Source organism: Candoia aspera, chromosome 13, assembly GCF_035149785.1.
Source record: "Candoia aspera isolate rCanAsp1 chromosome 13, rCanAsp1.hap2, whole genome shotgun sequence".
NCBI lineage: Eukaryota > Metazoa > Chordata > Lepidosauria > Squamata > Boidae > Candoia > Candoia aspera.
Window position 1 is genome coordinate 6,347,890 of NC_086165.1, and position 24,126 is coordinate 6,372,015.

A 24,126-nucleotide genomic window follows, 5' to 3' on the forward strand; every position below is an offset into this window, starting at 1 on the left:
AACTTGGCAGCTTGAAGATGTGTGGACTTCCAACTCCCAGAATTCCCCAGCCAGCATAGCTGGCTGGGAAATTCTGGAAACTGAAGCCCACACATCTTCAAGCAGCCAAGGTTGAGAACCATTGTTCTAGAGGAATACAAAGGAGGTTTGTTTTATGCAGATTGCTATGATCTTACCTCCTTCTTGAAGAGTTCAGATATAAGACATCTTTTACCCAACAAAGGTCAGAAACTTTGGGGAATGTGAAAAATAAAATAAAAATTATGGAGGGGAAAAAAACCAATCATTACAAAACAAAGTCTCAGATGCTCAGGCCTGTTTTGATATTACCAGATGGATCTCCTGCTCCTTTTTTAGACTACACAGAAAAGCAGACTTTTGAATCTCCTTTCCTTTTTAGAATGGTCATTCTGTTCATCTTCCATGTTATGTTCTTAAAAAATGGGGCCTTACATTAGCTGGAAACAAAGACTGAAAGTGTGGAAACTAAAATGAGAGTTATTTTCTCTCATTCTTTCTTGCATTTGGTCTCCCTCTGCCATTGTCTCTAATGAGAGTTACTTTCAGAGCATGGCAGAAACATGTCACACAAGATAATCACTGGCAAATTTGGTCAGTATTATCTTACATAGCCATTATGAATAGATGTTTTAAAAGGTAAACTATTTCCAGCTTTTCTGGAGGGCCTTCAGGGATCAACAGGGGAGCCATCAACCCCAACCTTTGTTCTGTTGTCTTGTTTGATTGTACTGTGGTTTCTATTATGTGATTTTACATAGTTGATGTATTTTTTAGGCTTGTGAACTGCCTAGAGTGGAACCAAACTGCAGGGGTGAATACATTTCATAAACAGAAATAAAATAAGACTCCTTCTGCCAAAACAGATAAAGTGAGAAACTGAGAAATTGCAGATCTGTTAATGAAGAAGACCCCCTACAAAACCAACCATCCATCCCCACCACCTCATGCAAACACACACACACACTCACACGCCCTATTAACTCTCCTTCAACAGCCTCCAGCCTAGAATGAAAGCATCATCCCAAATGTCTTCCTTCGTGATCTTGCATCCCAACCCCTCACTGAGCTCTCCATGGTCCTGATCATGCTGATCTGACCAATGATTTGATGGGGGGACCTCTCGGCTGTTCCAAAGTTTTGCTTCCTATTATCTATCTATCTATCATCTATCAAATCAAATCAAATCAAATCAAATTGATTTATTGATCAAATTTATATAGCTTCACCTCCTCCAATCTGTGTTTTGCACTCAATTGTTCCTAATTCTACTTCATGGATGCAAATGGAGGTAAATGACAGAGTTTGCCATTGCTACAATTGCTGGGGAATCATGCCACTTTCCTTTTCTTGTCTTAAAGGACTTTTCCATGATTACCCCACATTCCAAAAATATAAGGAAATAAATGAAGGCCCCCTCTCTTGAGAAAGAGCCTAATTGTCTTTTCACTGTAGTTGGTTTTTGAGTCATCTGTGATGCTTTTTTGTTGTTGTTTGTTTTACCTGCTACTGTTGCTTTTTTTATGTGGCTGTTTTATCTCTTGTTGCTTTTCAATTGATCCACTGGATTAATCTGCATGTTAGAGTGATTTAACATTTTCAAGTGGCTGCGTGTAACTTACTATAATGTTTCCTGGACTATTGTAAATCATCTTAGAGGGCTCAAGGTGATTTAAATCCCCTGGAATGGAGATTTAAACATTTGTCAAATATGTTACAATTACAATAGACATTATACATGTTTCACAGTTGCATGTATTATTTGTGACACTAATCAATAATATATTACTTTGATAAATGCATTTGTATTTTAAATAGTTTCCTATTTTTAAGCATAACCTGCACAGAGTCATTCTGGAGTTGGACAGCCTCTAACTTAAATCAAGTACATACATACATACATACACCAAAATGACACAAAAGAGTGTCAAGCATTTGTGTTTGTGTTTCCCATTTGTGTCAAGCATTTGTGGTTCCCATTGGGAGAAATGATAGAAAAGACAATGGAGAATTATGCTTCACCTATAAGGTCTTCAGTTCCAAATCAGTTCCCAAAATGGGAGGTGTGAACTGAACATTGAGTCTGCATGATACCAAATTACACCCAAATTTCAGGGATGGAGGAAATGATTGCTCTGGAAACACCAGATCCAATACTCTATCTGTATTTTCCAGGGGTGAAGTCCTTGGCAAAGAATAGAAACAAAGAAAACTTATGGTCTTAATATCAGCAAGACCAAGGGGTAACTCTATTTATGCACTAGATGTAAATAATACCATGATGATAATTCACTTCATGAGGATTTATTTCTAAGCAGTGATCTTAAATAAATGTGGGTCTAGCTGCACTGCTGGCTGCTTAATTACACTGATATAATGCAGCAACTAGAGAGGACTGAGGATCAAAGTAAATTATTGCATTTCACATACCTGGTTGGTTATTCTGGTGGGACAAGTACATGAGCTCAGAAAAGTCAGCTTTTTCCCATAAGCCATGGCCATGGGATACATCACCTTCCGATTGTTTTGCATCACGCCTGACCATGCTTTGCTTGATTAATCCAGTTTCCTGCTTTTGTGCAACACTATAGACCACAAACTAATTGCACACTAGGCTAAAACATGTCTGGCTTCTTTGTATTTCAGTGTGTGGTGCAAACTCAGTCAAATTTCTCCTATTTCAGAAATGATACATGTGCCAAATCATCACCTGGACAAACCCATCTAAAATTATGGAAGAAGAGTAGCTGAGTTGACTCATGTCCTAGAAAAATGCTCCATTTTTCTTTTTCTTACCTGGACATTGGAATTTAAATGACTTTGGAATGTATCTTCAATCTCCCACTTCTTCTGCTGCTCTGTGGACCCATTTGAATTGCTGCTCTGGCTTCTGTTTTCTAAATGTTCACCACAGAGTGCATGAAAGGGTACTAAATAATCTTTCCAACACTTTATATGTAATTACTGTCTTGCTGTTTAGATGGTAATTGAATCTAAGTTCTACGCTTTGTCCAGAAAAGAGGAGATCAGGTAGTTCAAATGCCAGGTCCTAAAGTATTAGTTAATAAACGATGTCATGAGATATATTGCTGCTGGGATCCTGCTCAAGTTGATCTTTCTTAGCCAATTGACATTAGGGAAAGGAAGATCATAAATCAGTCACAATAGATATGCCCCAACAAAGCCATCCTTTTTGCTAATTGCCCTATAGTTTGGGCAGAATGTGGGTCATCACAAGCCAGAGAGAGATGTGGAGAAATGGGTCCAGATTTAAGCTTTTCCAAAAGCTTGGAACCCAATTTGCTCCCACTTGAGGGTAATAGAAAAACGCAAGCTTTCTGCAACTAGGGTCCAGGGATTTTCATAGAGTAACCAGGGTCATCCATGGGGGGCTGTCAAAAAAGTCAAAATGGTGTCCAGGACTGGTCAGTGGAAGTCCACCTCCATTTTTACATCCCTTGTGGGTGCCATCTTGACTTTGTTGACTCTCCTGCAGATGCTCCTGGAAGTAACCCGCACTGGACAGTCAGTGGGATGCAGAGGTGAAGGTACTGAGCGATAACTCTCTCAGCCCAACCTACCTCACAGGGTTATTGTTCTGGGGGGAAACCGGAGAAGAGCTTGCTCTGAGCTTCTGGAAATACATCGCTCAGGGAAACAACATGCAGGGAACGACTCTTTTGGCGAGCGGGCAGGGAACTGGAAATTCCCACTTGAGGTTTTCAGAGGGCCAGGAGAGGGGTGTCTTTTAAAAAATCCAGACAGCGACAGGGATTCCTGGAATGTTTGCGGGAGCGGTGGGAGGGCTGAACAGAGACCACCTCCTTCCCCTCCACGCCGGAACCAGCGTTTCTGGAAAGCCAAGAGAGGCGAGGAGACGGCTGGGTTAAAACCGCCGCCAGAAGGACAGCCCAGACCCGGATCCTGGGGCGTCGGGTCAAGCTTTGCCACCCCTCCTTTTCTTCTTCGCATTCTGGCCACTGCTCTCTCCCGCCCCCTCCTGACCCGCCAGGGCCGAGCGCCCCCTCCCAAGGTGTTGCCCTTTTAAGAAGCCGGGCGCCGGCTCAGGTAGACCAAGCCGATTGGCCGCGGGGACTCCAGTGGCAACCCAATCGGATCCGCCGCCTCCCTGAAGATTCCCAGGCTCCGGAGTTGCTGCCTGAACCCGGAGAGATGGGAGCGGACGGCGGCGGTGATGTAACCCCAGCCGGGGCGCGCGAGTCGCGGTGATCGCCGGCTTCCGCGCGCCTTGCGCCGCCGCTCTTCCGATTATTATTATTAATTATTAATTATTATTCTTATGACGACGATGTCGCCTTTCGGGAAGAAGACGCGGCTCCAGGCTGGCCCTCGGAGAGCCTCCTCGCCGAGATGTCCCGGCGCTCCCGGCTCCCTCGCCTCCTGAGGAACCGGCATCTGCTCCGCCAGGCGCTCCGCAGGCAGGCGGCCGGCTGGCCTCGGCGGCGGCCCAGTGCCACCACAGCTAGCCGGGAGGGGCGCCGCCGCCGCCGCGGGCCTCGGAAGGAGAGGAAGGGGCGGCTTCCCTGGAGTGGGGGCGCTCTCTCGGCTGCCGCCTCCCGCCCCTCTTTCTCGGCCCTTGCCCAGCGGATGCCCCCTCGAAGCAGCACTCGGGCAGGAGGGCTCCCCCGGAGATGAGCGCGGCGTCTGGGCAGCTGACGGCCGTCCCCTGAGCCTGGCGCTGGTGGGGGCCGGCCGGCCGGCGGGGAGAAGGAGGGCTGAGCCGGGGCTCCCCTCCCCGCCCTCGCCGCCCTCCAAGCTGCGGCTGCTCCCGCCGCCTCGGGCTCGCCCGACCCTTCCGCCCGCGCTCGGCTCGCCCCGCTTCTTCTGGCCGCCGCGCCCCGGCCCGGCACGCGGGGCCCGGCCATGGACAGGCTGCCGCCGTCGATGCGCAAGCGGCTCTACAGCCTCCCGCAGCAGATCGCCCCCAAAGCCTCGCTCATGGACGAGGAGGACGACGACGGCGGCGGCGGCGGCGGCGGCGGCTGCAAGGACGCGCGGCGCAAAAGCATCCGGCTGCACCCGCTCTCGCCCTCGGCGGCGCCCGGGGCAGGGGCAGCAGCAGCGGCCGCGGAGCCGTCGAGGCCCGGCCCGGGAGGCAGAGCGGCGGAGGGCGGCCCCGGGGAGAGCGTAGAGGCGGCGGCGGGCGGCGGCGGCTGCCGGCCGAGCGCCAAGAGCAGCACCAACGGGGACTGTCGGCGGCTGAAGGGCAGCCGCTCCTCGCTGGCCAGCCGCCACCCGCACGACTCGGGCGAGGGGCGCCGGCTCATCGGCCACGAAGGCGAGGCCGCGTCCCCGGGCGACGAGCGGAGCCCCGCGGGCCTGGCGGACGCCACCGCCGCTTCCTCCTCTTCCTCGCCGGCCCCCGCAACCCGCCAGGACGCGCCGCCCGCCGCGGCCTTCGTCAAAGTGGAGGGGGCCGGGGGCGCGGGCGACCAGATCAGCCCGGACGAGGAGCAGCGGCTGGGCCAAGCCGGCTTCATGCAGCGGCAATTCGGCGCCCTGCTGCAGCCGGGCGTCAACAAATTCTCCCTGCGGATGTTCGGCAGCCAAAAGGCGGTCGAGAGGGAGCAGGAAAGGGTGAAGTCCGCCGGCTTCTGGATCATCCATCCTTACAGCGACTTCAGGTACCCAATGCGGCATTAATCCGGAGTGAGTCTGCCGGGGGCAAACGGGGCGCGGAACTCCCGGACTTCGATCCGATCCCTCTCAACTTTCTTGCCCGCCTTAGTCTGCGCCTGTCTGTCTGGCGGGTCCGGGGATCAAAGCGAAAAATCAGGACTCTGGCCGCCCCTTCTCCGACTAACAAATGCTATTAAAAGCGCACGCCCTTTAATCACATTTGTTAGTCGGAAACGGGGAGACCAGATTCATGATTTTTGGCCCCCACAGACTAACACGGGTCTCCTCCAACAGACCGGATTGATTTATTCCACCCGTAAACTCCCTCTCCCTCTGATTGCTGGGGGTGGCCTAGTGGGGGGGGGGGTCCTTTTCTTCCCCGACGACCCTGTGAGGTCGGTTGGGCTGTGAGAGGGAGTGACTCCGCAGCCAGCAGGGAAATTGACTTGAATCTGGTACTCCCATCTAAACAGAACTCCTTAATCCCAGTGCACAGCCAATCCAATGCAGCAAAATTATCTCTTCATTCTTCTAATGAAAAGTGGGTCTGGGAGGTGAGGAAAGAGGCCTGGGGGAGGATAAGAAACAAAGGCAGAGGAATCATGGGGAGGACAACCTCAAAATGTGGGGTGGCTCTCCTTAGAGGGCCTCTTTCCAAGGGCCACACCATCCTTGGCAGAACAATTCCCTCATGGATTATGACTTCCAAAAGATACAATGCGTTGAACAGACTTTCTTCCACCCCTCCAATATAGTTGGCCCTTCCATGTGCAACAATTCAGCCCCTAATGCCGTGTTTCTCAACCTTGGTGACTTCAGGGTGTGTGGACTTCAATTCCCAGAATTCAGGAGCAAGCAAGGCTCCCCAGCAAGGCAGGCTGGAGAATTCTGGGAGTTGAAATCCAGACATCTTGAAGGCACCAAGCTTGAGAAACACTGCCCTAGTACCTGCAGAAGCCAGATTCTCCCTCTCCTTGGTTTTCAAATCAATGGAATGAGGTTTACTTCTGAGTAAACATGTGGGATAATCTGTGTCTGGATTGGCTGACACCTCTACAGACCCATTCCTGGGATGCTTCACTTTTCCCCCACACATCAAACATCTGATACCTCAAACATCTGGTATCACACAACAATATGTTTAGCTCCAAAGCTGTGTAAGTGCAATATTTAGGGCAGGCCTTGTTCATCAGTGGGATAATTTCTTCGTAAAATTAAAAAGAGATTCATTCTTGGCCCCTCTCTTTAAGTGAGGATTAATGTTGTCTTAATGTTGTTTTAGGGTTTTCTTGCTGCTGTTTCTGTTTTGTTTTGTTTTTGCTCAATAGACTGCCTGGATTCCATGGGATGAAGAGAAGTTAAGGGGAAAGGAGTGGGCAAAATTAACTTCCAGAGTTTTTTTTTTTTTCCATTCCGAATCTGAGCCCCAGGAAATTTAGGAGGGGCTTAGTTGAAAGAAGTAGAATTACCTGGTTGCAAAGCAACCTTCTGCTTTGAAATCCAACTTTGCAGGCAATAAGAGATGGTTTAGCATGTATAATCAAGAGCCTGACTTGATGGTGTTGATTTTAATTACAATCGGCTTATACAATAACTTTGCAGAAATTAAAGAGGTAGGCATCTGGGGCTTTTAATATGTAAGCTGGGGGAGGGGGAGATGCCGTTGAGGTTTATAAAATTCAGCACATAATAGACAAAGTAGATGTGGATTTCTGATGCTGCTTGCTCTTTTACTGGTCAAATATGGGATTGCCCATTCAATATAAGAAATGTTGAAGCGAAGGACTTGGTTAGGTGATGCATAATTAGCCTCTGAAGGGTCTGCTACCATCTGAGCTGGGTTGGTTCAATGCTGCAGTTGGTTTTTGGAAGGAATATGAAAACTTAATGGAAGATGCTTGTATCAGTAGGCATGTGCCACTGTAGTTAAGTGAAGTCTCCATGTTCTCAGGCAGGGTATCTTAAAATATTGGTCACTGGGAAGCTAGCCATGGGATAAGATTGCCAGCTTCACATGGCAAATCCATGATGATGGGATGGATTTCTTTCCTGTTCCTCAGTGTAAGGATTGCCTATTCTAATGTACATCAGACTCATAAGCAGGGTTTCAAAGATATCTGATTTATTGAAGAATAGTATGCAGGATTGCAAAGAAAGCTGAGAATGATGGAAGTGCGGCAAATTCAGACTAAAAACCCTTGGTGCAAATGAAATCCCTCCCCCCATAGAATCTTCTCAAGTCCACAATCCCAGGTGCTCCTGACGGTTTCTGATGGTCTGCGGGAAAAGTCCTTGAGCAGAGAAAATAACCCAAACACGTTCCATTGTCCTGATTTCAGATACAGAGCTTGGCACAAGGTCTCACAGAAGCTCCCTCCCAAACAGAAACGCGCATCAGCGCCATGGCATGTGAAACGTTACGATGTATAAACTACATTGAAACAGTGAACATGACACTCAGAGAGTGTCAGTAAATAGCTTAATGCCTCAGCAGATCTGTAATGCCTATCAATTGGACAACCCCCCTTTTCTCTTCTGCAAAGGCCATCATCATCATCATCATCATCATCACCATCACCATCACCATTACCAACTGTCTTCACTTAAGCTGCTTGAGTTTGATGGGAAGGTCTTCAAGGAACAAGGGAGAACCCCCAGACTTTATGCCATGGTCTTCCCCTTTCTCTGACTTCCTGGACGCAGTCTGTCACAAGCAGTACTAAAAACTTGAAAGCCTTGTTATTACCTCATTCTGGGAGAGGGTGTTGCCCACTACTGTGGGGACAATCCTGAAGTTGGACTTTGTGGTGGGTAGGTCTACTATGAAAATAGGCTGCTGTGTCTGGGTTCCCTTCCTTCCTCCATCCCATGCCATCCCATCCTCCCACCATCCTGTCCTCCCATCCCCTCCTCCCATCCCTTCCTGTCCTCACATCCCATCCTCCCATCCTCCCATCCCATCCTCCCCCATCCTATCCTCCCTCCATCCCATCCCATCCTCCCCCCATCCCAACCTCCCTCCATCCCATCCTCCCTCCATCCCGTCCTCCCATCCCATCCTCCCATCCCATCCTGTCCTCCCATCCAATTCTCCCATCCCATCCTCCTCCCATCCTCCCATCCCATCCCATCCTCCCATCCCATCCCATCCTCCCATCCCATCTGTGGGTCTTGCAGATGAAGGCACACTCAAGGCAAGCTTCCTTGGGAACCCTGATTCTGTATCTAGCAAGGCAGTCATTGACACCCAATTTGAAAGCCGTTCCCTTTGATGGAGCAAAAGCATCAAAGGTGCTTGAGACCCTTGAGACATGTTGGCTTAGAAGTCGTCCATAGGGCCGTCGATATGCAGCAGTAGATATTCAGTAATAATCTCTGCAACCCACTGGAAGAAAAAGGAAAATTTTAAGAGAATAAAAGCAATCCAAATTTTGAAGGAGATAAATAAGGAAAAGAAAAGCGATGAGTAAGTGAAAAAAGTGCAAAGAAAGAGAAGAAAAAGAAAAGAAAACGTTATAAAGAAGCGGCTTCCCATCTTCTTAACAGCAGTTACAATACATTTATATTTTGCCCTCTCTCTCAAAGGTTACAACATAATTTCCTTCTTTCCATAGTCCACCTTTCTAATCATCTAACCCATGAAGCCCAAGTTCATTTTTTCCTTTTTTCAGCAAAAAGTCCATAAGGGGTTGCCAGTCACTAATTCTCTCTTCTGTTCTTACGTGACACACCTCCTGCTAATGGGCTTAGTATTCTGCAGCCTCTGGGTGCAGCGAAAGGACATCCAGATCTAAACATTGCTCTTGATTGCCCATCACCATGCGATCAGCCATCTGGAGGACATCAGCTTGAGGATTTTGAGTTGACTTGGGCAAATGGGGTTAGTCAAGTCTTGGGGTGCAGATCTTAAGGAAAGTGGAACTTCGCATGGGTTTTGGTGGCAAACATCGACTATTTCCCGGAATCCTTTAGAGCAGTGTTTCTCGAACTTGGCAATTTTATGGTCAACTTTATTCCTTCCTTCTGATATTCATTCTCACGTCTTGAATGAACAGTTTTGGCAGAAGCCAAGTAGATGTTTAACTGAATGGATCTGGCTTCTGAGGAAATACATCGAACATTTTGGTTTATATATTTATTTATTGCTTTTCATTACTTATGCTCATGAGACTCTTGGTGGCTGAGATGTACATAGCGTTACCCACACATGCACAAACACAGACACACACACACACAGAGTTTGGGTAAGGTTAAATGAATCAAAACCAGAAGCACCTTAGAAGGTCATGAATGTGACGTATGGTCTAGTTGCAATCCTGAACACATTTTGGGTGAAACTAAGTCCTGCTAAGATAAGTAGATTTACATCCCATGCCTTGGTGGGATGTAATTCTTGTTCTATTATAGCCAGTATATACATTCCATCACAGTTATTGTATATTTTCAAAATCCACAACATCTTGTTTGTTGGATCTTGGAAACCACTGAAACCACTTGTTGCCAAGCTTGAAGGTTTTATAACATGGAGGAAGGCATGGATCCAGTGCAACAGAGTTAATAGTGAGAAACCAACAGAATTGTGACAGATACTATTTTGTAGTAGAAGATGTTGGATGGGTCTGTCTTTTCCAGAGCCAAGAAAAAAAAACAATCCATGTAAAATGCATTGAGCTTCCCAGAGGGATGATTCCAAACAAGTCTAAGAATTATAGTCTCTGGAAAAGACTATATAAAGATATATAGTCACTGCTGATCGCCACCCAGCCATTTTTTTTCCTGATTTTTGCCTTTAAAAAAAATGATTTCACTGATATCAAAACATAAAGTTTTATAGGGTGTAGCTAAAGGACAACCAGATCTAAACATTGCTCCTGATTGCCCATCACCATGCGATCAGCAATGGAAACTTACATCCAACCCATCTGGAGGGCATCAGCCTGAGGATTTTGAGTTGACTTGGGTTGGGGTGTAATTTGATCCATTTGGAATAGCTTCGTGGGCATTGGAGGTTTTTTGGGGGGGGTTCTTTTGCACTGGGAGAGGCATTGTTGAGGTTTTAAATCAAAATGAGAGCTTAAACTTCACAGCAGCTGAAGGCCTTCGCTGCACCCCTTTAAAATCTAGGATAAGGTTTCTTAGTTTTCCATGGACTTGAGAAGCAAAATAGGCACCTTGATGAAACTGCCCCTTTAAACCCACCCAGGCCCTCCAAAATGTAAAATCAAAGTCCAGAAGTTTTAGAGAATGGCACCACAGGATCACTGCTCACAGCCCAGCCCAGTCAGAGTCACAGTATGGACCTCAAGCTGAAAAAAATTGCCTGCTTCCTACTATAGAGGACCAGATCCCCAGATGGTATGTTTAAATGTGTATTTGGGAACCCACTAACTGTGCTGGAAAGTGTTGCCTCCAGATCTGTAAAATCCCAGCTCTCTTCTGTAACCATGTCTGGGCACAATGGAAGTCACAATGCCCCCCTCTGGAGGGCAGGAGACCCTGCTGGCAGGCAGGACTTAGAAATGAGGTGTTCTTCAGACTTTGTATCTGCTCTTTAAATTTTCACACTCAGTACACGCACACATACAGATAGCCTCTGCCAAGAAGGTCTCGGAATCCTTCCCAGATTCTCTAAATGAGGAAAGCTCTATCTTCCCGAAGCTGATAAAGCCACATTCTAAAGACTTGTTGTCTCCATCCTTAACAGCCCTTGTTTCTTACGCTCCTCCAATTTCTCAGCAAGGTGGCATCTCTCCTTGCCGCCTGCCCTCCCCCCTCCCCCCTCCCCCCACAGTTGGAACTGCATTTGGCAGCACACAACACTTGATTTCAAATAATTTAACAACCCTGCCATTGGGAACTGCCCACTATCTTTTTATTGAGGGACATAGAGATTTTAGTAAAGCGACGAGGAAGGAAGGAAGGAAGGAAGGAAGGAAGGAAGGGAGGGAGGGAGGGAGGGAGGGAGGGAGGGAGGGAGGAAGGAAGGAAGGAAGGAAGGAAGGAAGGAAGGAAGGACAAATTTCTCCTCATTTCTTCTCCAGTTTCCCCCACTCAGAGTCCCTCCTCAGGGGGAGATGGGCGGTAGTACAAATTTGAGATACAAATAAATAAATAAATATTTATCACTTCTCAACCATAGCCATTCTTAAGTGACCGTTAACCCTGTGTCAATTAAAAGAATGATTTCAATAATTACACCAAAATGTACCTCCCCCTCCAAAAAAGGGAAACAGTAGATCAAACAGAGGCACAGCATTAACGTGTTAAGGTTGATAGGTAGAAACCAGAAGATACAAGAAAAGAAAGGCCTCCTTCCAGGAAGGGGGATTGTGTCAAAGAAGGAACAATGGGGGGGGGCTGCTGCTCCTTCTTGGGTGACAATACAGATTCTTTAACTGATGGAACCTAAAGCAGATCTTAGTCTGTTTGGGAGGACCCTCCTATGATGGAATTGCTCAGCGCCTAGCCTGTTTAACAGTTTCAAAATCAATTTCAAGAACTGTCTGGAAATAAGTAGGAAGGACTTTTAGAATAAGTACATGACTTTCCTGTAAATTGGCTGGCAAATGCTCAGGGATCTGGACTCTTTTGGCAGGAATGCGATCAAGGAACGGAACTTCAGAAGCTTGGAAAGGCCACCTCAATACAAGAGGCAAATACTGCAAGCTTTCCAACATCTTCTCATGTCAGCACCCCTTGGTAGACCAGCCTATGAGATCAACTCTATAGGAAGGCTAAAACTACTTTTATTGAGAGTGGCTCTAATAACAGAATCTTGCAAGCCTGGTTGTGCTTATGCACCTCCTCCTTCTTCTGGGTCAGTGAATTAGGATGTTATCTGCCTGAGCTGCTTCCAAATGCTATTTGGACGTTCTGGACTTCAGAAATGCTTTGCCTAGTCAACAGCACCTGCATATCTCTGTCAAGGTCATCTTCCTTACTCTCTACATCTCAGATGACCTCAGAGCTGGAGAAGAGCCTCCATCTCTTGTTTGCTTTTGTTTCTGCCTGCCTTTGGCTTCCAAATGGCAAAACACAAGATGTTTGTTGACTGCTGAAGAACCACCCATGTGCCCTTATGTTAATAAGGAGACATATTTTACCAGTGCCAGCTTTAACAAACTTAGCCATGTGTTCCCTTCTAGCTTGGCATGGTTGTCTTTTTGCTTTGCTGTGGGTTTTGTTTGCCCAGGCAAGGCCTTAATAAGCATGCGACACAAATAACCAACCTTCTGCTGGTTGAGAGGGAAGCCAAAGAGATCCAAGAGTAGAGGCTTCCAAGAAGATCTGGATGCAGAACTGGCTTTTGCCGTTGATCTAAAGCTAGACTCCCCCCCCCCCACTCCACTTCCTGTTATTTTCCCACCAACCTCAGCTTTTTGTTGTTGTTGTTAATGGGATTTAAATGTACGTTGGTCACAAGGCAAAGAAAAGTAGATAATGGGTAAGAAAATACAAGCATCACTTTTGGTAGAAATTCAAACTGTCCTTTCTAATCTGTTCCCCATCAGTCTCTCCCTTTGGCTGGAATTGTCCTGCTTTGTTCCCAATTTCGCCAGTGGAAAATACAGATTTGTGTGTCAATCTGATGCCAGCTGGGTGGCAGTGCAGCTGTGTAATTGGCAGCTGTTACCTTTCACGTCTACATGTTTCTGTTTGTGGGTGCACATTTGCTTTGTGAACGAATCTGCTGTGCGAAGTCACACTAAACAAGGGTGTGCATGCAAACCTGTTGGAAACAAGCTGCTGTGGAAAAGCTGGGATTGCCAAAGGTACAAAGCTGATCTGGAGTGTCGGATAAGCACACCGGTGGTGGTTTTCCAGAAGGATCAAGATTGGTTTGTTTCCTCATTAAAAAGGTGGCGAAGGCAGCAATTCTTCACTGACTTCCTGGACAGTAAGCTTCAGCGAATCCAGTCCTACCTTTTCCTGAGTAAAGTCATATACACCTGCCTGCTCATCCAATCCCCAATTATAAAGTATAATTATCTTGACATCCTGCCTCAGCCACAGTTTTGTGCTTCCCAATGTGCTTCTGGAAACATGAAGGCCATGAGATCTTATTTCTCTTGCTGTGGCAACAATGAGCTGAGGAAAGCCCCTTGCTAGCCAAGTTATAAAGGGTTAGGATGGTGGCAGATGGAAACTGGCTGCTTCAGAGAAAAGGCAGATTCTCAGATGCATTGACTTTCATCTAACTCTGCCATTGATTCGGCCTGCTTCCTAACTACATTTGAACCCGTGGTTCTTTATCCACAAATTGATGTCTTCCATCAGTTCTTCAGAACAGCTTTGAGAAATTTGTGAGCGTGGCCCTGAATGAGATTGAGGCCACTGTGGTGAAGGATATTTTCCTAATGTTATCCTTCAAAAGAGGAGGAGATGACCCAAGGAAGAAATGTGTTGAGGTGTTGATTGACACCACAAAGAAAGCCCACTAAAATAACCCTACTTTGCAATTTTTAAAGAATCCGGAGGTGGCATCTCCAAATTTCTCCATAAATAGATCAGCAAGCAAGTCCCACATATATTACTCAATATTTGGGCAACAATTGCCAAGATGCAACACCACCCACGCACACGTCCCAACGCCAAGTCACTGTTCTGCTCATGCTGCTGTTGTTGTTTTAAGTGTTTGGTTTGCACTGCAGTGGGTATAATTGTGTCATTTCAAAAGTGAGTTCAGAACTTGGAAGTATTTGAGATAGGAATCAGAGAAATGTGCTCGGTTGCTTTTCGTCAAACTCCAATCTCTGATGCAAATGTGACGCTGCTGGGAAAAAAGAAGAATGATTGCCGAATAGGAAGCAACACCAGATTATTTATTTATTTATTTATTTATTTTTCGAATTTCTATCACCGCCCATCTCCCCCAGAAGGGGACTCTGGGCAGTTTACAATAAAATCAGAATTAAAACATATAAATTACAATATAATAAACCAATAAATAAAGATAATATAAATATAAAGATTAAGAAGAAAAGGGGGAAAAAGAATTGATTTGTTCATTTATTTATTCCCTAAATGTGCATTCCAGCAGCCCCAAGGCTCTAGGTGCTTGTTAGCGCATAAAACATGCAATAAAAACAACTCAATCCCCTAAAAATTTCAACCTATTCTAATTAAAAATGACCATAATATTAGATATTAATATAAAACAAGGCACTAAAATCCAATATAAAGTATTCCTAGTGCCAATTAATTTTCAAATGCCTGGTAGAACAGCACTGTTTTAAGCAAAACAGCAAGTGGTGTGGTGTGGTGTGGTGTGGTGTGGTGTGGGGAGATTGGACCTCTGTGGGCAAGATGTTCCATAAGGATAGGGTGGGATTAAACAAGATTAGAGATGACCTTGGTATGGAAAAAATGTTAAGGTGGGACTTGCAGAGAAGATCTCCCCGTCCTGAGATACAGGAAGTGTGAAAAGGAAACTCAAAATAACCTCACCTTGATTTTATTAAGTATAAGATGAGACAGAGAGAAACTTGGACAGGCTTTTAAGATTTTGTTGTTATACCTTACTGTAAACATTTTCTGAAAACTTGAGAAGAGGGGAGCAAGAAAGTATATGAGCATAGGGATTTGGTCCTGAAAGTCCAACTGTGGTTTGGCATTACTATAACGATGGTTTGACATTACAGACTACAGTTGACATGATCTGTGCATCCTTCTCATGAAGCAAAATATACTTAGTGTGCTTTCTTGAAAGGATTGCTAGGTCACAAAATACTGAAGAAAATAATTCCATGATGACTTTTGTGAAATGTTTGTCAGGCTTCATTTGGAAAAGCTTGCTACGGTTGCAAAAATTTCCAGCAGACTGCAATCCTGTAAAACGTTTCACTCCTTTGCTGACTTGCACACCTCCCCCAGCTGGCCTCTCCATCTGACAAAAGGATAGGGTATAGTTTCTGAGCAGGATTATATTAAAACAGCAGAAAAGATAATCTGTAATTATCCAGGTAGAATAATTTAGACCTTCAAGACAGGTCTGGAATTCCCTTAGAAAGAAGCATAGCCCTGCTCTGCGGGTTCTGGTTTTTGTTCTTCCTGGCATGGAAACCAAAAGAATTCAAAAAGACCGTCTCTTGTAAGAGACTTTCCCTTTTATGATAAGAACTGCTTTGGAAAGAATCGAATGCGATGTTGCCAAATGTGGTCCATGACTAATTGATAGCTGACCCAAGGGATTTAATGCAGCTCATATTGGCTGCGTAGCTTTAAAGCAGGTGAGCTGAAAGTCAAAGGTAGCCAAGTACGATTTCGTAGAACATGGGGCTCTACTGCTGAAGTGACTGTCAGTGGCCGTTTGAACATTATGCAATCACAGTTCCCATGTCTCCTTTAAGAAAGGAGGATAAGGAGCTGTCGGGGTTCCCCTCCCCCCTCCCCCATCATCCATGCTGGGTAGGAATTATTGTGCCCAAACTACTTGGGAGGTGTCAGGTCGGGGAGAAAGAGTCTACAAGACATTGAGGAGAACATAAGTATGGCTTGCTCAGCTACTAGATCATTTAAGGCCAACTTTCCTTGGGCAATTAAACCTGAGAATTGAATTGCATTTCCCCCTCAAGAAGAAATTGATGACAATCTCAGTTTTGCCATGTAAGTTTCAAGGCATGTATTTTTGGGTGGGAGTGGGGGGCGGAGAAGCATCCTGCAAGCACTGTAAGATAGAAACCATTGGCAAGAATTAGGGGCTTTCCCCAATTCTGTTTTTAACTAAGAAGCAAGGGCATCTGCAGGAGGGTCAGAAAAGTCAAGGTGATGGCCATGGCCATTGAGTGAAGCCTTGTCTCCTTTTTATGTGTGTCACATATTCAATATATATATAAAAAAGGGTGGAGCTTCAATTGTATAGATGTGGCTACCATCTTCTTTGTTGGTGTTGTCCCCCTCATGAATCCCCCAGCAAAGAAGATATCAGAGATTGAGAGAGAGAGAGAGAGAAATAACTGGTCTCATTCTAAATTGGTTTCTGGTATAATTGTAACCAAATTTCATTTGGCTATATGATGTTGCCTTGAAGCTCAGTCCAAATCAGCAGAAGAAATGTCAGGAGGTGATGGAAAAAAGGTGCAGGGAAAGATTAATTTCAGGGGGAAAAGATACCCTTTTTAGCTTCTCCAGAGGCTCAATTTGGGACTGAAAAAATTAATCTGGGAACTTTCAGTTCAACCCTAAAAAAAGCCACCCCAGATTACTGGGAATTAATGTGACTTCTGTGACTGATATTAATATTTCAGAATGTTGCCATTTGACATGGCCAGAGATAAATCCGTGGGATATCTCAGTGATTGTAGAACATTGAATAAATACTTGCTGACAAAGGTTTATATAGATATAATTATAAATTGGGAGCAAATAAAGGAGTAAAAAAAAATTAGAAAAAAAATAAGCCTTTGCTGAATAGGAGTGTTGCATTGAAGTTAAGCAACCATTTGCAATTCCTTTTTATTTGGAGGAAATATTCCAGTTTTAATCTCCCTTGTCAATATTGAGGGATGATGTAAATGGCTGTGGGCTTTTATCTGAGGAAGTAAGCAAGCAGAACAACTGAAAAACAATGTTAAAAATTGGGACAAAATATTCTGAATAATGCCATGCATTATTCTTTCATTTGCAGCTACGTAGATCCTACATAGACAGACACCTATGTAGCAGGTGCAGGTAGTTTAACAGGAAATGTTTGTTTTGATCTGTATTGCTCTATATCTTTGGTGCTGATGGAATGACTCCTCTGTTATATCCATTTCTTGTTTATTTTGTTTTCTGGTGATACAGTTCCTTTGTTGGGATGAGGTGTGAATAGCTGCCCTAAGTGATATTCAGTTGTTCAGCAACAGAAGAAACTTTCTGTTTCACCTCCTCAGATTAGATGAAAGCTTCAGAGGAAAATTAGGATGAGGTTGTTGTGGGAAAGGGTTATGAACACTAGCATTGAGAGCAAGTTCTTGAACTAAATGTGTGTTCAGAGGTGTCTTGGTTACTTATTTCTAGGTGTACACCTGCTGTTATTTGTCCAGTTTGAGGACAAAGTTGACGCACATCTCAGTTCTTAGACCCCATCGGTGTTTTCTTTGTGTTTGTCCCATGTCTCTGTCTTGCTCTCTAGGTTCTATTGGGACCTCACGATGTTGCTCCTCATGGTTGGAAATCTGATCATCATCCCAGTAGGCATCACTTTCTTCAAGGATGAGAACACAACCCCATGGATTGTCTTCAATGTAGTCTCAGATACCTTCTTCCTCATTGACTTGGTCCTCAATTTCCGCACGGGGATTGTGGTGGAAGACAACACAGAGATCATCCTTGACCCCCAGAGGATTAAGATGAAGTATCTCAAAAGCTGGTTTGTGGTGGATTTTATCTCATCCATCCCAGTAGACTATATTTTCCTGATTGTGGAGACGCGCATCGATTCAGAGGTTTATAAGACAGCCCGAGCTCTGCGGATTGTGCGTTTCACCAAAATCCTCAGCCTCTTGCGGCTCCTGAGACTGTCTAGGCTCATACGATACATTCATCAATGGGAGGAGGTAAGTAAAGATGAACCAGCCATCCTAAGGGGTGTGGAAAGACGCCCATTCTAAGGCAGAACATATTGAACACTGATGGGTTTTCCTGGATCTATTTACACCGGTTACTCCCAAGAGAAGCCCATAGAAATGTATTCCTTTATTTCAGCTAAGCTGGCTGGGAATTCTGGAGCTGTAGTTCCAACCTCTCTGGAGGGCACCAGATCAGTCAAGATGACAAGGATTTTAAGTTTATTTAAAACTGAATTTAACAGTGTAATGGAAACCCATTCAGATAGTCTCATGCTGGTATTGTAATGTCTTTTTTTCTCTTACTTCAAAATCTGAAAAGCCAATCCTGCAATTCTGGGTCTCTCCCAGTCCTGCTGCAGAGGGCCCTGGGCCTCTGTCCAAGTCCTGCCCTGAAGCCACCATTGGGAGTGGCTGTTTGTCCAGGGCTACTGGCTCTGTTGCTTCTCAAGCTGGACTTCTCACAGAGGAACTTCCAATGAAACAGGATCTGTGCTTCTCTCCTCCAAATCTCCTAGCTGTGTGGTTTTTCTGAGGAGCTGAGGAGAAAAATCAGTTACTGGTGCTGGCTATTTTATAGGCAGAACTCAGGTGTTCAAGTTCTTTGGAAAGTGGGAACGAATGTTGAAGTCAAGGAGATGAAACTCACTGGTGAGTTTTCATGCACCTTCTAAGATGGCATCACCATATCTATTCCTTCAAAATGTCTAGGGATTGCTGCAAATGTTGCCACCCTCTCCCATCCCAGAATTTCAGCTCTACCCATGAAATGTAAAGAAAAAGAGGTGTTCTTTGATCCTTCAGTGTACTCTTCTTTCAAAGTCAGACTGAAAGTCATCTACTGGGAATCTATGGCAAAGCATTGGCTTTTCAGGTGCAACTGTTTCCTCTCTCATTCCCCGTCTTCTCTCCCTACTTATTCCACTCTGTGCTCTACCATTTATTGCTGGACCCAACAGGAGGGTGCTGTTAGACTTTGGATGGCTCCTCAATAAGCCGCAAAATCAGATTGCAGGAGCAAGTATCCTGGGGAACCACAACGTAGGTCTCATGATGGATTGCTCAGCCTTGCAAAATTCACCTTTTCTTTACACTTCACTCTATTTGGAGGTGGGGCCAGACATGCTGATGGCAATTTCTTCCTGCCCCCCTTCCTCAGAAGCTGCAATCTGGCTTTCCGCTAGGGCTAGGGAAGTGTCTGATTTCTGAAAAGGCTAATGGAGAGATGGGTAGTGAGTAATAGGCTAAAAAATCAAAGGTAAATATTTGAATAACTTCATTGCTACATTTTGGAGCAAGGATGAAGAGAGGAGAGTAAAGTGCGTTTTACCAGGCTAATCCTGGTAACCACTGTTTGAATTCCATGGGGTGTTCTGTGATTAGGGGACTTGATAAGGGGCAGATGGATAGCCTGGAGATAGTAAAAGTGGAGTTTGATAAGCAACATGGTGGATTTAAGGAGAAGGATGATGAAAGGATTATGAAAGAGCATGACCACCGTGAGAAGGACATTCAGGTGTGTCAGGCTTGTGCTCGGCTCTTAATACTAAAGCGGAGTGAGATTCAAAATATTTGATTGGTGAGAACTGATGGCTGGGAAGAGGATGCTTAACTCCATGCGATTTTTCTGCTGAGCACAAAAAAACAGAATGGAGAAAACACCTATACGTGTCTCCATAGAAGCCTATGGAGAATAGGTTTCTCAATTAAAGTGAATATTTGTAGTTCAGGGTTGAACTGTGGAGTCCTGGGTGCTCCCTGAGCCTTGTTGTTTTCTTGCAGATGTTTCATTGCCAGGCTATAGGCAGCAACTTCAGCGCAAAGAGGGAGTGAGCCTTGCTCTCAGTTTATATACCGTGGCTTGCCCTGCTTGTGTTGGTAGGGGTGTTGTTCTCTCCTTGGGAGTTCGTTGATTGGGCTGTTGTTTGCTGCCTGGTTGATTGCCTGAGTTACCTTGATTAGGGTACATTGTGCTGTTTGATGGTTCATCTGGTGTTAATCCTAGTGTTGATTTTTGCATATCTGGGTGTTGATTGCTGGCAAGGGAGTGTCCTGGTCTTCTGGCTTTTCTATTGTCTCTTTTGAATGGTATGTAAATGTTGTTTACCTCTATGTGTCTGTTGATGGCTGCTTGGTCTGCCTGCCAGGCTCCCAGGAATTCCCCGGCGCTTTTGGATTTGGCTTGGTCTAGGATGCTCACAGTTTCCCAGTTGAAACTATGTGTTGGGTCTGTCCATGTGTTGTGAGATTAAGGAGTTCTCATCGTGTCTTCCGACTGCCAGCTGGTGTTCGTGGATGCGCTCTGCTAGTCTTCTGCCTGTCTGTCCTACATAGTGGCTGTTACAGTCTTTGCACTGTATGTGGTAGATAACTCCTGTTTTTTCTTCTTGGGCTACTGGGTCTTTTGGGTTGCTTAAGATATTTTGAAGAGTATTAGTTGGTTTATGTGCTACGGTGATGCCATGTGGTTGTTAACAGTCTGTTGGTAGTTTCTGAGATGTTTCTGATGTATGGCAGCATTATCCTTCACATAGCTTCTGTTGGTTGGGTTATAGTGGGTTGAGTGGTAAGGCACTTTTTGATAAAGTAGGTTTCTCCCACAGGAACCTATTCTTCATGTAGATTCAGATTCCGAGCTTCAGTGGTAGCTAAATCTCTTTGGTGACCAGCTTCCAGCACTGGGGAGGAGAGATGGAGTTACTCAATCCTGATGGGGCCGCTGTTTTCCACCATAACTTAGAAGAGCATTAGGCTGAGGACATTGTAGGAACTTTATGTTTTGGGATTATTTTATCAGTTGCATATTACATCCTCATGGTTGTCCAGGTGCTGAAGGCACATAGTGACCTCCAGACTAAGCAAGAATTTGAACCAGCTCTTCCCAGACCTGGCCCAGAAATACTTAAGAACAGCAGGTGTCACTTTTATCTCCTGGCCAATTTTTACAACCTATTTCCCCCTTCCTTTATCTATATCATCCTTAGTTTTTTTTCTATTCCGTGCTGCCTTGTAAGACTTTGTCTCTTAGCCTTCTCATCTTCAGGAGCAAAAAATTAGGCTGCATTTCAATCATCTCCAAAATGACATCTCTCCTTCTCTCATAGAAGATAAGCAGCATATATCTACGCTGGTGTTTCTCAACCTCAGCAACTTTAAGATGCGTGGACCTCAACTCCCAGAATTCCCCAGCCAGCATGCTGGCTGGGGAATTCTGGGAGTTGAAGTCCACACAAACTTGCTAAGGTTGAAAAACACTCTTCTGTGCTAATGCTTTATTTCCTGACCTATGGGAATGTTCGTGAAACTTCCTAGCCCATCACATGGCACCTTCATACTTGGGAACCAGTTAACTGATGGGGAAGCAGGCTTATTGGATAATAGAATGACATATTAGCATTTCACATCCTCTCACTTTTACACACTTTTCAGACAAATATAACTCAGTCGACATGCGCTGGTTAAAACAAGAGACAGCACAACTATAAAAGATGAGAAAGACATTCACAAACTGTGAAGGTGGGAAATGATAGAGAAGGCAGATTAACTTGGCAATGTTACAATGAATGAAAGAGTTGTAAAACAATTATTGATAGCCAGGTGAAGACAGGTTGATCTTCCATCACTGATGCAGCATTTTGCTTGAATAAGAGGCCTGCAACTGAATTTGATTCTTTGCCTCTGCCTCTGTTATGAAGCAGTCAGAGACCAAAGATTTAGACTTCTTTTTAGTGGTGGTAAGGATTGTCCCCAGAGAGACAGTTTGGTGTAGTGGTTAAAGCACCAGGCCAGAAACCAGGAGACTGTGAGTTCTAGTCCTGCCTTAGGCCCGAAGCCAGCTGGGTGACCTTGGGCCAGTCACCCTCTCTCTCAGCCCAAGAGCCAATCAGGTGTGGTAGGAGAGTTCTAGTCCCGCCTTAGGCCTGAAAGCCGGCTGGGTGACCTTGGGCCAGTCCCTCTCTCTCAGCCCAAGAGCCAATCAGGCGTGGTAGGAGAGTTCTAGTCCCGCCTTAGGCATGAAAGCCGGCTGGGTGACCTTGGGCCAGTCCCCCTCTCTCAGCCCAAGAGCCAATCAGGTGTGGTAGGAGAGTTCTAGTTCTGCCTTAGGCCCGAAGCCAGCTGAGTGACCCTCTCTCTGAGCCCTAGGAAGGAGGCGGCAAGGGCAAGCCACTTCTGAAATCTGTGGAGGAGATGCATTTGGCAGGGCCATGATGCAGAAAAGGCGTGGCTCTACCATACTTGTAGGAATGGGGCTATGATTTTCAATTTTTTTCCTCGCTCTTTTGGGGTAGATGTGTCTACCGGGGGTTGTAGAATGGTGTTTATATGTATCCCACCCAAAAGGATGGGAAACAGGGCTGCCAACATTTAACACTGCTGCATTTTGGAGAAGGTACCTAAGATCCCACCAAAAGGGTCTTGGGGTCACATGTTGGTGATTTCAGGATGGGCCCTTACTGGTCACTCCTGGGCCAATTGGGGAGCTTTAAGCCAACTCCAATTTTGAAGTCCAGCTTTGTTCCAGGGTTGGCTGCCAAGAGGTGTGAAGGTTTAAGGGGTAGTATCCATGTGGACAAAGTTATTTTCAGAGCACCACTGTGAAAATAATCACCTAAGAGACACTTTGTGGACACATAATTATTATCCTGTTTGCCAGATTAATGAATTCAGGTTAAGCATGGGGGTGGGGGTGGTAATTTGTTGTTTGTTGTTTTTCATCCCCTTATGAAGTATGCATCAAGCAGGCAGCTTTTTTAGAGAGGAAAACCATCCTTTCTTGCTTGATTCCCAGAAGTGGATTTCCTGAGCAACATCTTTCCTCATTAATACGTGATTGCGTAACAACTTGAAATGCCCCTAGGTTGCTTGTAGTGGTGTAAGGAAGCCATGTCAGATGTTGAAGGTAATGGCTTGACTGGGATGAGGGTGGGAAGACTCCGAAAATCAAGATAAACCTCTGAGATTTTTCTGTTAAGGGGGTTGGAGAAGATGCGAGCGTTTCTTAATATTTTAATCTGAACATTTAGAAATAATATTGCGGTTTGGGGGCATTTCCTTGTGAAAAGGGTAGGAAACCAGCCCCCTTTTCAACAGTCGTGTGACTGAATTTAAGTTGAGCAACTGGGGTGTGTGTGTGCAAAAAATGTTTGGGGTTTGATTGGGCACTTGGAGCTGCAGGCGCACATCTGTATCTTAGATGGCTTGATTCCTGCCGTTGGTTCAAATGGTGAGATGCTGGAAATCGTACACCGCAATCCTGCCTTGTCTGTACCTCTGGCGGCTTGTCTGAAACTGCTCATCATGGAGACCCCTTTGGGGAATCTGAATTGGACATTCCCCTCGAGAGGTTGGGATCAGGTGCAGGATCCCATCTTGCAGTCAATTAACTGCTTTTCTGCTTCATTTTCAACCTTAATTTTCAGCTCAGCAGGAAATCCTGGTTGGTTTTCTGAGAGAAATTGCTAACAACATCTCTCTCTAGAGTTTTTAACAGTTTTTGAGCAGTAGATCTGGGTCTACAAGAGCCAACTCATCATTTTTCTTTTGCTTTCCTCTCCAGACAAAAGTCAACCTGCCCAGCCAAGATTTACTTAAATTAGAGATGAGTAGATCCTCACTCATGTGGCTGCTATTCTCTTGTTCTGTCCTGCAGTTCCAGTGAAATAGAGTGTCTAACTGGGAGAAAATCTGGAAGGCTTATTACATACAGCTTTGGCTGAAATTTTATTTGAAATTTCCCTTTCTCTCATCCTGTCATATATGATCATGTGTGTGTTGATGAACACTGCAAAAAAGCAATCTCAGTGGGATTAGAGCTGTGATTGTAGCAAGATTCTGTCTGTGTTGTATCTAATTTATATTCATGTCTGCTCCTCTGCCATGGTGCAATGCCATCAAAATGGTCCCTAATCCAAATTTTATC

At 45.2% G+C, this 24,126-nt stretch overlaps 1 protein-coding gene across 1 annotated transcript in view; it reads left to right on the forward strand.

The window, feature by feature from the left end:
- The first annotated feature begins 4,902 nt into the window (after positions 1-4,902).
- Positions 4,903-24,126, forward strand: part of HCN4 (hyperpolarization activated cyclic nucleotide gated potassium channel 4) — a 49,676-nt gene continuing 30,452 nt past the window's right edge. The window contains exons 1-3 of the mRNA XM_063314069.1: positions 4,903-5,076; positions 5,149-5,663; positions 17,774-18,197. Of these exons, the coding sequence (XP_063170139.1) occupies positions 4,903-5,076; positions 5,149-5,663; positions 17,774-18,197 (1,113 nt within the window). The remainder of the gene's footprint in view (positions 5,077-5,148; positions 5,664-17,773; positions 18,198-24,126) is intronic.